This window comes from Pan troglodytes, chromosome 11 (assembly GCF_028858775.2).
Source record: "Pan troglodytes isolate AG18354 chromosome 11, NHGRI_mPanTro3-v2.0_pri, whole genome shotgun sequence".
Taxonomy (NCBI): Eukaryota; Metazoa; Chordata; class Mammalia; order Primates; family Hominidae; genus Pan; species Pan troglodytes.
In genome coordinates this window covers 103057379-103072367 of record NC_072409.2, presented here as the reverse complement: position 1 = coordinate 103072367, position 14989 = coordinate 103057379, and the positions used below count along the sequence as shown (strand labels likewise).

Here is a 14989-nt window from a genome sequence, read left to right as displayed (position 1 = left end):
CTAAAAGAGAAGATAAAGCATTTGAGTAGAAAAGATGTCAGGAATCATGTAAAAATAGAGATTACAGTCCTATCTCCTCAACAATCTTCAAATGCATTGCTGAACAACTCTGCATTATAAAGCCTACTGTTTATAACAGTGGCCTCTTATTTTAGAAATATAGCCATCAAAAATTATTATAATACAAAAGCATAAATGTTCAACTGAGTTTAGATACCTGGCTTATTCCCTTTTTCAGTATATTTCATGTCTCAACAATGCTGAGTCATTTATATTCAGTTTTTTAAATCTTTCCAGAAAAGACACTAAAAACTTTGGTATAAATATTTTACATCTATCTCTAATTTTATTCAATGGAAAAGATAAGATTACCTTCAGATTTTAATTATGTCTAGAAAAATAAAAGCCCTAAGGGGTAAAATGCAAGTCTCTAATCAGCTTATTACAAAATGCAATCAATTAAGTAAAGCCTTCATTCCGTACCTTCTCAATGGTACACTGAAGCTAATATCTACTGAGATGTGTGAGCTTTTTGTTGAATTTTCAGGAGTTTTGTGAACTAGTTGCCAATCACAGACATTATTAAAATTTAAAGTATTTATATAAACCTACTAGTTAAGTATTTATATAAACCTATAGTTTAAAACAAAGGTAATAAATACTCAAAATTCATGGCATCCTAATTATTTTACTACATTTTACTTTCATGATTTTTTGAGGTTATTTAAAACATCTATTTTATTTACAGGGTGAAAATACCGTATATGCTGTAGTACCGAGTATCTCTTATCAATCCCATGTTTATGTTTAAGGACATTCTATAGACAGATTCAAATTGGCCATGTAGGAGTATTTATGCTACAGAAATTTAAAAACACTATAAAGCAGAACTTGATTTTTATTTTATTGATTGTCTAGACTTAAGTGATAGAGAAAATTTTAATACTGCAGATTGAAATTGAAATTTGTGGTATGTCCCTAGTTATTACATTTCCAATAGTGCCAAAAAAAGGAAATATTCTCCATGTATTTGAAAACTGTTATTCAATTCAGTGAAGAAATTGCTGACATCATTGATGAACCAGTAAAATTCCAACATAACCCATGCTGAGGCTGAAACAAATTTCAGTTTAATTAATATATTTTTCACTAAGTGAAAAATAATTTAACAGTGGATCACATATCAGGTGTAACAATAACAATTATTGAGGAATGAATTATCAATTGAGATTAACTGTATTTGTGACATTTTGTTTGAACTGCGTCCATAGTTTGCTATACATACAACAGTTCAGCAAGAATAAATAAAACATTCTCTGAAATCAGTTGGTTATATGGAATTGACAATAAAAAGTGCTGTATATTTTATTATTATCTGTCAAGTGTGTGTTATACATCTTCCATATCAGCACAATTTGTATTATATTTTGTAGTATATACACATGCATGTGTGTGTGTGCATGTTTATTTTTCCCAGGAAGCTGCTTGTTAAACATTTACTGGCACACTACCCTGTGTCCTTCCCTTACAATATAACTGTGGCCACTACAGATCACGGAGGAGCACATTAACATGCCCTGGTCTACCATGTGAAAAGAACATTTTAAGTTCTAAATTGAAAAGACACACATGCACAATACTTACTATAAATTAGTGGAAACACTTCTCTGGTCTGTGTTCAATGTGAAAAACTTCTCTGCTGTGAATATGGGGAGTCCATGTTTTCATTAGATCATTCTAAATGAATCTCGGCTCAGGTGATTTATAGCCGATTGCATCAGCCTAAATTACACTTTGCACATTCATGTTGAAAATATTCAGGGAAACAGTTTTCACTGTATTTGATTATGGAAAAGGAATTGACATCACAGGCATCTAAGTATCAACTGGACCTAGAATCTGATGAAATCATACTGAAAAGCTGCATGTATTACTTTGGCAATCAGATGACTCACCAGCAGAAACTGTACAGATCTCACGAGCAGGTCTGGTGGCCGGAATTTATGCTTATGATTCACGGGAGTCACATGTGCTCCTTTCAAATACACCAGATACAGCTTTCTACTTTATCAAAACAACATCAGTCAGTCCACTGTGCTGATGACAGTATTTTTATGTATGTAATTTAGTCCTTGGGGAAATTACTTTTCTATCAGGTTCTGGGAAAAGAGTGAACTGTTTCAGTTATTGTTCAGTTCCACAAATAAACAACAAAAATGGAGGAAGACAAAGCTGACTGATGTGAAAGGGAATCCTCTGTTGCCCAGTTAGAAACAAATTTTGTTGTAAATTTTGAACTGACTGAGAAAGTGAAAGAAAGCTTTGATGGAAGGAACAGCACTGACTTTTGCATAATTGTAGGCTTTTCACCTGAAGCATTCCAAACCAAAAACAGTGAGTGGAAATGTTGTACAGTGTCTTCTCAGACTGCAGAAAGATGATAATATTTTTATGGATCTTCTGAGAAAACAGAGGAGTGATTTATAAGTATAGATATTGAAAACACTGCTGGAAATTTTAAGGATGGGTAGGCAGAAAATCTTCTGTGATCATCAAATTGAGGATGTCCTGAATTTGGAGAGAGGGCAAATTTGAACACAAGGAGCTTATGCAAAAGGAACAAGCAAACAAACTGGAATAAATTGCTGGAAAAATAATACTCCAAGTGCTTTTAAACAGCTCTTCAGTTTATATAGACTTTTAAAAATATATTCTAAAATAAATGTGGATAGAAAAGAAGCCCTGACAGAACTAAACTCTCTTCCACCAACTACAAATCAGAGAGAATGATGATTAGTTTCTCCTAATGAGAAACTAGGGTTAGAACATCACATTAAAAAGCAAGTCTAACCTTTCTTCCTTCAATGTATGTGACTATGGACTTGCAAAGAAGTCCTTCTTCCTTCTAATTCATATTACAGCTTGCAGGATGGTTGGGATTTACATCTTAAATATTGTGGATTTTACCATACAAATGCATAACTAGGAGGTGGCCTGCTTTTATCTGACTAGTTGACATTCATAAATAAAAGGGTAACAATAATGGAGGAGGGCTTTATGAGAAACCTGAGTATATGATGCTATCCAAGGCTCTAGAAAGGCAAAAAATGTCCCTATTTGGAAGATACATTCAGCAGCTCATGTGCACATTTCAGTTAATATATAGACGTATTAAAGATGATATGCACGTTTGTCTTGGAGTGGAATACAAAAATGATTTTTATTCAAACCCAAATGGTGAGAGCAACAATTATTATGACAAAATTTCTGATAAAGTACCTAAAATTAACATCAAACCCAAACTTCGAGCCTTAGCCATGAGTTTTTACCAGCTACATCTTTTGCTGGAGTTATTGAGCAGCAGAATTGATTCTTCTGTCTCCTCTAGAGCCTGCATAATTTTCTCATAACATAAACAATTTCATAATCAAATGGCCACAGGAATGGCAAAATATCAGAGAATATGTCAAAATGGAAGGAAATCCTGAGATTATCTGATCTGTAGACTCTTCCTATTAAATTAAACATTAAATGCCTGAAATGTTATAAGACGTTATTAAATATCTGAAATGAAATCTCAGTAAGAAAAGCAGATATGTTAGGTGGATGCCTCAGTTGAATTCAGTCTTCTTATTGGGTAAGATTAGTCTTTGTTCACAGAACTACTTTACCACCTTCACTGAGTCCCATGGTTCACTGCAGCTCGGAATGAAATCTCCTGATTTTTCTTCATGTATAAGGAAACTGAGGTCCTGTATGCCAAGCCACTTTCCCCAAAGGTCAAATAGGAAGATAGTGGCAGTGGCAGATTGGAGTCAGTACCATGTTCCTCATACAACACCACAAAGAAGTCAACTTGGTTAGCAACCAAAAATCCGACTGCATTTTTTTCTTAGATTCCATTGTGCCAATGAATAACCTTTGTATTCTTTCAATTTTTAAATGGCACTCTAGAAGAAAAAAAGGTATCTGGGAAAGTTTGCTGTTAAGAATATTTTCTCCTTCAAGATTCCTCATTTCAAGTTCTACCATAGACTCAGTTCATCACCTGTCAAAAAAATGACATGAAATCTCAACATTCTCCCTAAAATACAGAGACCTGTGACATCATAATCCTGAAGCCTGAGAGACTAAGTAGGAAGCTGAACCATATGACATAAACTGTAAGGACCAGAGTAGAGGAGGGGAAGTGAAGAGGAAAAGAGGAAAGGACATCCACATCTCTTTGGACCTTTGGACCGATCAGTCTAAACCTTATTTTTGTTGTTGTTGTTTTTTGGTACATGTCCTGGTTGTTTGTTCCCTTTGTTCAGTTCATTTTGCCAAATGTTTACAGAACACCCATGCTGTGCTAGTACCGGTTATCACCTCTGAACAAATAGAATAATGTTTGGAGTGTGACTCACACCTTGAAGTCCACTTCCTTTTAGAGATACTATCTCATATTCTGTAAATTTAAGCTAGGAATAACCTCACACCAGTTACTCGGTGTTTGAATCTGGAGAAGGAATAGAAGGGATTATCTGCTGGGAATGCTTCAATATTGAAATGTTCTTTCCCGAAGCTACTTTTTTTTCCCTCTCAAGTCACATATTACTGACCCACAGCAAAACCCGAGATTCCAACAGACAATCCAATCTGAAGCAAAGTTTCTTATTCAGATGTTGGACAGGTACTAATTCAGCACCTACTTGTGTGAGATACTCTTCCAGGTTTTGGCATAGAGTGGTGACCAGGAAAGATCAAGACCCAAGCACTCTGTGGTGCTTCCATGCTCATGGGGGGAAGAGAAAATAATAAGTAAATCCATTAGAAAGATTATGATTTCAACTAGTCATAAATATGAAGAAGGAAATATACATGGAAATGTAATATTAATCTAGGCATGGGTATTGCATATTATGATTGATCAGGAATCAGGTTCTCCTAGGAGGTGACATTTAAACTCAGACCTTTAGGAGATCTCAACTCTCAGTATCCTCAGAGTCAAGTTGAGGGACCTTATAAGACTCCAACAGAAGGAACCACACAGTTTCATGCTGCAAGGGCAAGGCTACTCTGTTTTTAATTGATGGCTAGACTTCATTAAGACTGAAATGAATAACAGTGAGGAAAGGCGGGGCAGGTACTAGAGACAGAAGAGTCATTGTGATTTAGTTGTTTGGTGAATTGCTCATACTTTCAAGGGTCATCGGTAGCATAACTGCACCTTGGTGCTTGGAGAAAGCAGAGTGCAGCAGCTGGGCCAGCCCAGGACTCTCTGTGCCTGGAGCTCCTGGTAATGGACCTGCCAGCGTGTGAACTGACGTGCCCAGCGCTCCCACGGTGGGAAGCTGTTTACTCTCTCCCGGGAGGACACAGGGTTAGACATAGTTGAATCTATAATCATTATCAACCAGATCAACACGTTCTAACTGACTTGCTTGTGTCGTTTTTTTCCCCAACAGTAGTTCAATGGCCTGTGAATGTTTTGCTTCCAGTAAAAAAAAAAAAAAAGATTTTCTTATTTAAATAAGTCATTTCATGGTCAAAGGAAGCTTTTGTTACTTCATAGTCCACTCCTCTTTTCTTCTTATTGCTTAATAAAACTGAAAAACTTGTACTTGATGCAGCCACTGTGTAAGTCAGACAAAAATTGCTGACAAAAAAATGTATTCTAAGTATGTTTTAACCCCTGGTGGCATAGTTGTTAGGAACGTGTATTACTACTGTCTTAAGAGCTAAACTTTCACAATTCCTAAAATTATGGCTATTTCCCAAAATCAACCAATTATGACTATTTCCAAAAATCAAGCAATGCTTAGGACAGACCTTAAGATATGGAAGAAATGTGAGACATGGCTTCTTTCTTTAAGGAGCTCACAGCCTAGTTGAAATTGCTAAAAGACAATCATTGGCAGTATATGACAGTACAAAGTTAAGCTATGTTAGGAGATAAGCTAACAGGACGGTAGTGGTGAAGCAGGCCAGCAGAGGAGGCTGGAGCCCTCAAGTAGTGCTTGATGAGAGAAGTATGACTTGAAGAATGGGGAGTATTTGGAGAGGAAGAGAGTGAAGTTTTTCAAGAATGGGGAATGACAGAGGAGCATGCCCAGAGCTGGGAATGGGCTGGAACATTTTCATGGGAGAGGGTGGAGATGTGAATAAATGCAGCCATGATTTATTTGGGTGGCTATTGGGAAATGGTCAGATTGATATTCTGCCATGGCTTATAAGGGGCCAGCATGTTTTATCAGCTACAGATGCCTGCTGAATGATTTTGCAAAAGTTTGACTGATATTGATTTTTCTGGGCTGCTCAGTGGACCTAGGCAAATTGTTGGTGATTTATAAATATTTGTTATATTACTTGTAACTTGACCATTGTCTTCCTGGCTCATAGGGTGTGCGGAGGAATTTAAACATAAAGACTGTCAGAAACCTCCTTCCTCAACATAAAGTCATTGCAAGGTTATTGAGACACCCCAACAAATAGAGGGGCATCTCAAGGCTAAGTTCACATCCTTCTGTTCATGAACGTCTCAGTGAAAAGTAATTTTCTTTGTTACTTCCTGTGCAATTTATTTTTAGTGCTTTGTTCAGAGAAGATGAAGTGACTCAAGTCACTTCAATATTCCAGCAAAATTAAGGGATTTTAAATTGTACTTTATGTTTTTTGTATTCATAGATATATTTTTATTCTTTCGAAACCTGTACAATCTTGCATCTCTTGCAGTTATTAATGGAAATTCCATCTCTCCTAATGTTTGTTCATCATGTTCCCTCAATCCAAAGTTCCTCTTCAGTTATGGATTAACTCCTCATACAGAAAAATTTTTACAATACAAATGAATACTTTTGAGGACAATTCGCTCTTTTCTTCCTTACAGTTTGAGTCATCCAAGAATGAATGTCTGATAATTCCAGAAACGGACATAAATCTGAATTAGCTCTGGATCCTAAAGAAAGAATTAGCATGACCCAGACTTTTGGGTTAGTAACCCAACTGGAGGGACAGAAATCGGTTTTTAAACCATAGAGAAGGCCGGACGTGGTGGCTCATGCTTGTAATCTCAGAACTTTGGGAGGCTGAGGAGGGCAGATCACGAGGTCAGGAGTTCAAGACCAGCCTGGCCAGCATGGTGAAACCCCGTCTCCACTAAAAATACTAAAAATTAGCTGGACATGGTGTTGCGTGCCTGTAATCCCAGCTACTCAGGAGGCTGAGGCAGGAGAATAATTTGAACCCAGGAGGCGGAGGTTGCAGTGAGCCAAGATTGAGCCACTGCACTCCAGCCTGGGCAATAGAGTGAGACTGTCTCAAAAAACAAACAAGCAAACAAACCACAGAGAATGTGACTAGGACCTCTAGTGGCCAAACATGGTCCTGCCAGGCTCTGTACTCGAGCCATATCTCTTCTGTTCCAACAGAACAATCATGGGAGTTCTTACAGCACCACCTCCCCAGACACCACCTCTTGATATTAGCAAATGTTTACAGTAAACTGTGGGACCTGCAAAGAGACCCTGCTTTGTGGCTGTGGAGATAGATATCCCTGAAGTAACTTAGAGCTATCAGAAGGACCACACACCTGCCGGGAGCAGTGGCTCACGCCTGTAATCCCAGCACTTTGGGAGGCGGAGGTGGGCGGATCACGCGGTCAAGAGTTTGAGACCATCCTGGCCAACATGGTGAAACCCCGTCTCTACTAAAAATACAAAAATTAGCCGGGCGTGGTGGCGGGCGCCTGTAGTCCCAGCTGCTCAGGAGGCTGAGGCAGGAGAATGGAGTGAACTCAGGAGGCGGAGCTTGCAGTGAGCCGAGATTCCGCCACTGCACGCCAGCCTGGGCGACAGAGCGAGACTCCGTCCCCCCCACCCCCAAAAAAAGGACCACACACCTAGAAGGCACATAAGGGAATTCTCAGACCTTCCCAACATCTGGTATCCCACTTTTGATTGGGGTGCCCCTGATATATCTGAAACAAATAGTCAGATATACAGAAATATTTGTACACTTCGTCTCATAAATTGGATCAGCCTAGTGTATCACCCATCCTTTGCATTCAGGGAATATTAGAGCAATTTTGTTCTTAAAAGTAAAAGCATTATTCAGCACTGTCTATGTTGATATAGTCACAAAGAATACAGGTCTTTTTTGTACTCTTAACTCTTTTCTATAGATTTATTTTTCTTCATGTGTAAAATGAAGACAAAAATAATAATACCTGTCATACAGTGTTATTAGATTTTGCTAATGAATGCTGAACTTTTATGATGGTGCTTGGCACATTATCACTCTATAATCAGAGGCTTTTAGAGGCTTCTACGATGCTGAGGATGACTCCTTAATTTGTTCACCTTCCTTTTCTCCCCACCCCTCAGGACCCACGTATATAAGCCAACGTAAACATTAATAAACTTAATCTGGCCAAAGAGAAAATAAATTTTGTAGTAGAGAACCTGCCATTCAGTATGATATGTTCAGGCCACTTGGTTAGGGTCAGGGATGCAGCAGGGATTTTATTGTGCCTTTTGGAGCCTGATGCATCTGGCACGAAGTGAGTTTTTTTTATTATAACTCCTACCTTCAGTCAGCAATTATCAAAAAGTTCCTGAGAACCAGTCCACTTATATTTTATTCTGTGAATTTAAAATTCTGAACTGCAGCAGACAGTCCCCAAATGAATTTGAGGCCTTTCGAGAGTGTAAAATGACTGGAATATCTTTCTTCTCTCTTTGTCCATAGGTTAACCTCAGAGCCACAGACGTCAGGCTCATGCGCCAGTTGCTTGTAATCAATGAGAGCATCGAGTCCATCAAGTGGATGATCGAAGAAAAAGCAACCATTACCAGCAGAGGCAGCAGCCTCAGTGGCAGCCTGTGCAGTTTGTTGGAGAGTCAGAGCACCTCCTTACGTGGCAGCTACAACAGCCTACACGATGGCAGTGATGGGCTGGATGGCATTTCCGTGGGAAGTTATCTGGACACGTTGGCGGATGATGTCCCAGGCCATCAGACCCCTTCAGACTTGGACCAATTCAGTGACAGCTCCCTAATAGAGGACTCACAGGCACTACACAAGCGTCCTAAATTGGATTCTGAATACTACTGCTTTGGCTAGTGACACAGTTTTTTGCATGGGACTGGTGTGCAATTAACTTGTATTTATCCTTCTTCTCCGCTGCTATATTTTTGGTGTGATTTTTATTTTAATAAGATGACCTTTTTAAAAGAAGCTGATTTTGAAACTGCTTAATGGTATTTCTGTTGCTCCTAATACTTCTCATCTGAGCTGATTTATTTTTCTCTGTTACATCTCTATTTTTTATTTATTACAATGATTTTCTCCCTTCTTTTACAGTAGCACAAACAAAGTAGGGGGAAAAGAATAAGCAATAATTATGTTTTTGCTTTTGTTTTCAGAGCAATGGGTCAGGGATTACAAGAAAAACTTTGCTAAATTTTACAATAAACCAAAGTCTGATAACAGTTAATGTTGCTGCTTGTGTCCTTAAATGACTTAAGGTTTCATCTTCCAGAAGATATTGAGATATATTACTGTTTGCATATCAGGTTGAACAAAATGCTTGGAACAAAATTAGGCATTATTTCTAGGCCACAACATTCTAGTGTATAATCAACCATACTGTTAGTCACACACGCCCACATGACAATCATCTGAAAGTCCCCAACTATACACATTCTGTTCAACCAACTCACCCTTGTGTCGGTACTTTAGATTAACATTTTGTCATCAGTGATTCTAACTCAAATCATATGTTTGTTTGTGTAATAAAATGTATTATTCTCCCAAATTTCAAAGAATAATTGAGATTAAGTATGGAGGCCATTCAAGGCAAAAATGTCCTAAATTTAATTGCATTTTGAGATTTTGTTGGCATTTACTTGTATGTATTTTGTGATTCTGATAGGATGTATAAATACTTAGATGCATACAAGCCAATGGATAGAAAGACAGATAAATATCCTGATAGCCTACTATCAGCAGCCTACTACTGCTTCCCTAAAGCAGAATTGTTATTCATTTAAGAAGTCTAATATGATACACATTCATCCTAGTATAAATAAATAATCTCTAAGTTTTCTGAAATGGAATATTTAACGCACATAGACAGTGCATATTTACTTTAAATATAATGTTATTAATCCTCTGCATTTCTTTTATCTTGATAACTCCTAGTGAGGGAATCTAATTAAGATTTCATGCTGTTCTTTGTAATGATAAATGTTTCCGGACTAAACACTCTATAACACAAATCAAAAAATCTTCCTTCTTATAACTGAGAAATGTTTCACCCAAATTTCCTTTGTTATTATATATTTACTACACATGTTGAATTTATTATTGTTTATTTCCAAGGCATGTATTATTCAATTTCTAATTAAAATATATCAGGGCTTATATTTTGCACTGATCTTTTCCCATAAGTCGCTTGATATAATCCTCATCACAACAATCTCATAATGTGAGGACTGTCATCATCCTATGTTTGAGGAAATTGAGGCACATAGAAGGCAGGCCACTGAGACAAGTCTCCCAGTAAGTGTCAAAGCTAGGATTTAAACTTGCATCTGTCTTATTCCTAACAATAACACTCAATAACCTCTTTGGTAATTATTGATGTTAAATAATAAAATGGGAATGAGAAAGCAAATGTAAGCTCATAACAAAAATTAAAAATGTAACCAACCAATTTCAAACAGAAGATAATGAAATATGTAACCATATGTCCACAACCTTGCAAGGAGAATATCCTCAACTACAAAGAAGTGGCAGGCTGCAAGAGTGTGAGGCATCAAAGGCAAATTCTAACTTCTTTAAAACCTACCCTTTGCCTTGAACAAGCCATGCACATGAAAGGCCATTTCTGTTCTCAGATCAGTTTCAGATCGTGAATACAATCTGGTAAATTTCTGTTACATTCTTCTCGTGCAACCCGCTTCCCCTGCTATATGGCCACCCCATGCCCTCTATAAATTTTCCCTCTGGAGAAAGGAAAGCAAAAAGCACAAGAGTATAACCTGGGAGAAGTGTCTGGAATAGTTTTCATTTATATACTGTATTTTAAGGAAACTATAATGAACATTGGCAGAACACTTGAGAATGTTTTTGGCTTTATGAGTTTCAATATTTTATATGCTTTACATTAATTCCAATATTTTTTGCAAGATAGCAAATAAAGATTCCACCATTTAGATATATGGAATCACATCTAAGCCAACAATTTTTTAATAATTGATTTTACTAAAAGGAAGGCAATAAACATTTAAGCAACACTAACTGTTAACATATTCATTGGTCTCAAGAGAGTGAGTGCATAGGAGTGCCTCATTTTTAACTGAAGAATCCCCATAACTAATCTCTGACCTGGACCATTTGATATTTGATCTCTGTCAGCACCAGAAGGAAAAGGGGTAAAAAGTTATAGTATTTTTTAAACTATTCTGCCTACACTGAGTTGTGTTTTCCCAGAGAAGATGGAATTTTCCTGAGTTACATTAATCTCTCAATTTTTATGGACTTGTTAGTCTTTTAATGGATGGAAAATAATTAGATGTAAGGAATTTAGACAAGTTAAAACTAGTACATTTTTGGAGTTTTGCAAATAAAGGAACTCTGGAAGACCAACCTAGGAGTCTTAACTAAACCTCAAGGAAACAATGTTTATACTACCAGCCAGCCCCAAAGTACATAGTGTAAAGTTTTAAGTATTCATCAATGTTTGGAAATGCAAAAAACATTATTTACTGTGGGTGGACTATAAAGGTACATGGAGCCCACAAATAATTGCATCCAGGCATTTGTTTCCACAACTTCATAAAAACACATACACTTTGGGAGGCCGAGGTGGGCGGATCACAAGGTCAGGAGATCAAGACCATCCTGGCTAACACAGTGAAACCCCGTCTCTACAAAAAATACAAAAAAAATTAGCCAGGCGTGGTGGCAGGCTCCTGTAGTCCCAGCTACTTGGGAGGCTGAGGCAGAAGAATGGTGTGAACCCGGGAGGTGGAGCTTGCAGTGAGCCGAGATCAGGCCACTGCACTCCAGCCTGGGCAACAGAGTGAGACTCCCTCTCAAAAAAAAAAACACACACAAAAAAAAGAAACACAATCACCTCCATGATGACAAAATAAATATTTTTTTATTTTGTTTTGTTTTGTTGAGACAAGGTATCGCTGTGTCACCAGGAAGAATACAGTGGCACCATCATGGCTCACTACAGCCTCCAACTCCAGGGTTCAAGCAATCCTTCGGCCTCAGCCTCTAGAGTAGCTGGGACCACAAGCATGCACCAACATACCTGGTTAATTTTTTATTTTTTGTAAAGATGGGGTTTCACTATGTTGCGAGGCTGGTCTCAAACTCCTGGACTCAAGTAATCCTTCCACCTCTGCCTCCCAAACTGCTGGGATTACAGGCATGAGCCATCCTGACAACCAACAAATGATTATTAAGCCTAGCATAGTGGCACATGCCTGTTTTCTCAGCTACTCAGGAAGCTGAGATGGAAGGATTACTTGGGCCCAGGAGTCTGAGTCCACCCTGAGCAACAAAGCAAGACCCTGTCTCTAATAAAAATAAATACACATTAAATAAAGGAAAACAAAATAAATGATTATTTCAAGCTCCTCATCTTACTGATCTCACAGCAGTTGACATATTTGATCACTCCTTTTAGAAAGAATGTCTTCATTTTTCTTCCAAGACAAGACTTTCCCTTCATTCCCCAATGCCTGCATGTTTGCAGACTCCACTGCTGGTTTCTCTTCATTTTTTCTGACCTCCAAAGGCAAGAGTGTACTTGGGCTCAATTCTCTTCCAAAATTTCTCCCCTGGGGAATCTATTCGGTTTCACAGTTTTGAATGCCATCTATGTGCTGAGATTTCTAAATGTATGTGTCTAGCCCCAATCTGTCCCCTGCACTCCAGCCTCCCATGTCCATCTGCCCCTGCAGCATCTCTATTTGATGTCTGACAAGCATCTCAATCCTAACATATCCAAAATGGAAATTTTGCTCATTTTGAAATCCTTGCCAGTGTAGTAAATGGTGCCTCCACTCATCAATTTTTCAGTTCAAAACCTTGAAGTCATTCTTAACTATTCTCTTTCCATTACACAACATCCATATCATATGAGTTACATGTTAGAAATATATCCAGAATGCGACTGTTGTGGGGTGGGGGGAGGCGGGAGGGATAGCAACGGGAGATATACCTAATGCTAGATGACGAGTTAGTGGGTGCAGCGCACCAGCATGGCACATGTATACATATGTAACTAACCTGCACAATATGCACATGTACCCTAAAACTTAAAGTATAATAAAAAAAAGAAATATATCCAGAATGCTACAGATTCTCACCATCAACACCAATGCTATCACTCCAATTCAAGCACCATCACTTCTCCCTGAAACTACTGCAATAGCCTTGTCTTGTTTCCTTCCTCCCATCCCTACCTTCCTACCGTCCGTGTTCAACACAGCAGAGTAATCTTCTAAGACACAAGTCAGATTTTACCAGCCCCTATTCAGCCCCGTAATGAATTTCCATCCTCTTCAGGGTTTAGTCCAAATGTTTACTGTGGAATACCAAACCCTGTGCAATCTGTCATCCTTCTGCCTGACCTCATCTAGTACAACTCCCCTCCTTTCTCACTGTGAAGCCTCATTTGCCTGCTTGTTAGTTCTTACAAATCTCAAAATCCAAGCATGTTCCTACCTCAGAATCTTTGCATTTCTCATTTCCTCTTTCTGAAATATTCTCCTAAATACGTGTAAGTCTTGATACCCTAGCTCTTTGTGTTCTCCAATCAAGTGGCCGCTTGTCTGAGAGGACTTCTCCCAGAGTCTCCTGGCACTGTTTATCTTCCTTAGTCTGGCTTATTTTTCTTCCTAACCCTTATCAGCACCTAACATTTTGGGGTGCACTCTCTGCCTCCCCACACTAGAATGAAAGGTCTGTGAGAGAAATAACTTTATTTTGTTCACTGCCATATCCCTCAGAACCCAGAAGAGTATCTGTCACATAGTAGATACCAAGTAAATCTTTTTTGACTAAAACAATTATTACACATATTAAAGCAATTATTACACATTTGCTGAGTGCCTTTTAGGTGCCAGGCAATAACTGTGCTAGGTCCTGGTGTTAGGAAGATGAGGAACGTATGAAACCTGTCCTCTGAGAGCTCATCTGTTTAGTATGTTTCTCTGATTGGAAGAATAATGGTCTCCACTCTCACCCCAAATATGTCCATTTCCTAATCTCTTGAACCTGTTAAATGGCAAAAGGGACATTGCAGATGTGATTGAGTTAAGGATCTTGAGATGGAAAGATGACCCTGGATTATCTGGGTGGGCCTTATGAGAGAGAAGTAGGAGAGTCAGAGTAAAAAAGTGAGAGAGAATGGAAGAGAAGTGAAGAAGTGCAAAATGATATATTGCTGGCTATGAGGGTAGAAGAAGAGGCCAGAGCCAAGGAATGCAAGCAGGGAAGTTTCTATTTCTCAGCATGAACTGCTATATCAATCTTATGCTGTTTCTGTGTAATCACTGCTATCATTGTTCAAATATTTAGCAGAGAATTCCTATTAAACACTAAAACTCAAATATTCTCACCTATCATTGAGGATTATTTTTATGTAACCCAAGGCCTGGTTGGGTCAAATCAGAGCTCTGGGACTGTTTCACATCTACCTGTATTTGTTTGCTAGTTACATTCCAAATATTGTCCAAGTTTGCATTCTTTCAAGTCATTAACACTGTCTGCAGGGTCTGTTTTCCAATATGGGAGGAAAAACTGTCAGAGGCTGCATTATTTCATTCTTTATTAATGAAGGATCCTGTACCAACAGGGAAATGTATGCTTTCCTGAAGTTTTAGATTATTCTCAGAGTAATTTACTACAATTGTTTTGACATCAGCCAAATCCACCTATAAATCAAATATACTTCTAGCTAGCAACTCCGCATTTTTTCAGTCTC

At 38.2% G+C, this 14989-nt stretch overlaps 1 protein-coding gene and 1 long non-coding RNA gene across 4 annotated transcripts in view; one reads left to right on the top strand and one right to left on the bottom strand.

Moving 5' to 3' along the window:
* The window catches only part of LOC134807687 (uncharacterized), a 179477-nt gene extending 177537 nt beyond the window's left edge, over positions 1 to 1940 (bottom strand). For all 3 annotated transcript variants that reach the window (XR_010148769.1, XR_010148767.1, XR_010148768.1), the window contains exon 1: positions 1645 to 1940. This is a non-coding gene — a long non-coding RNA (uncharacterized LOC134807687). The remainder of the gene's footprint in view (positions 1 to 1644) is intronic.
* The window catches only part of LURAP1L (leucine rich adaptor protein 1 like), a 48477-nt gene extending 39007 nt beyond the window's left edge, over positions 1 to 9470 (top strand). Inside the window, exon 2 of the mRNA XM_001145863.5 lies at positions 8728 to 9470. Coding sequence (XP_001145863.1) covers positions 8728 to 9102 — 375 coding nt within the window. The 3' untranslated portion in view covers positions 9103 to 9470. The remainder of the gene's footprint in view (positions 1 to 8727) is intronic.
* Positions 9471 to 14989: the final 5519 nt, after the last annotated feature.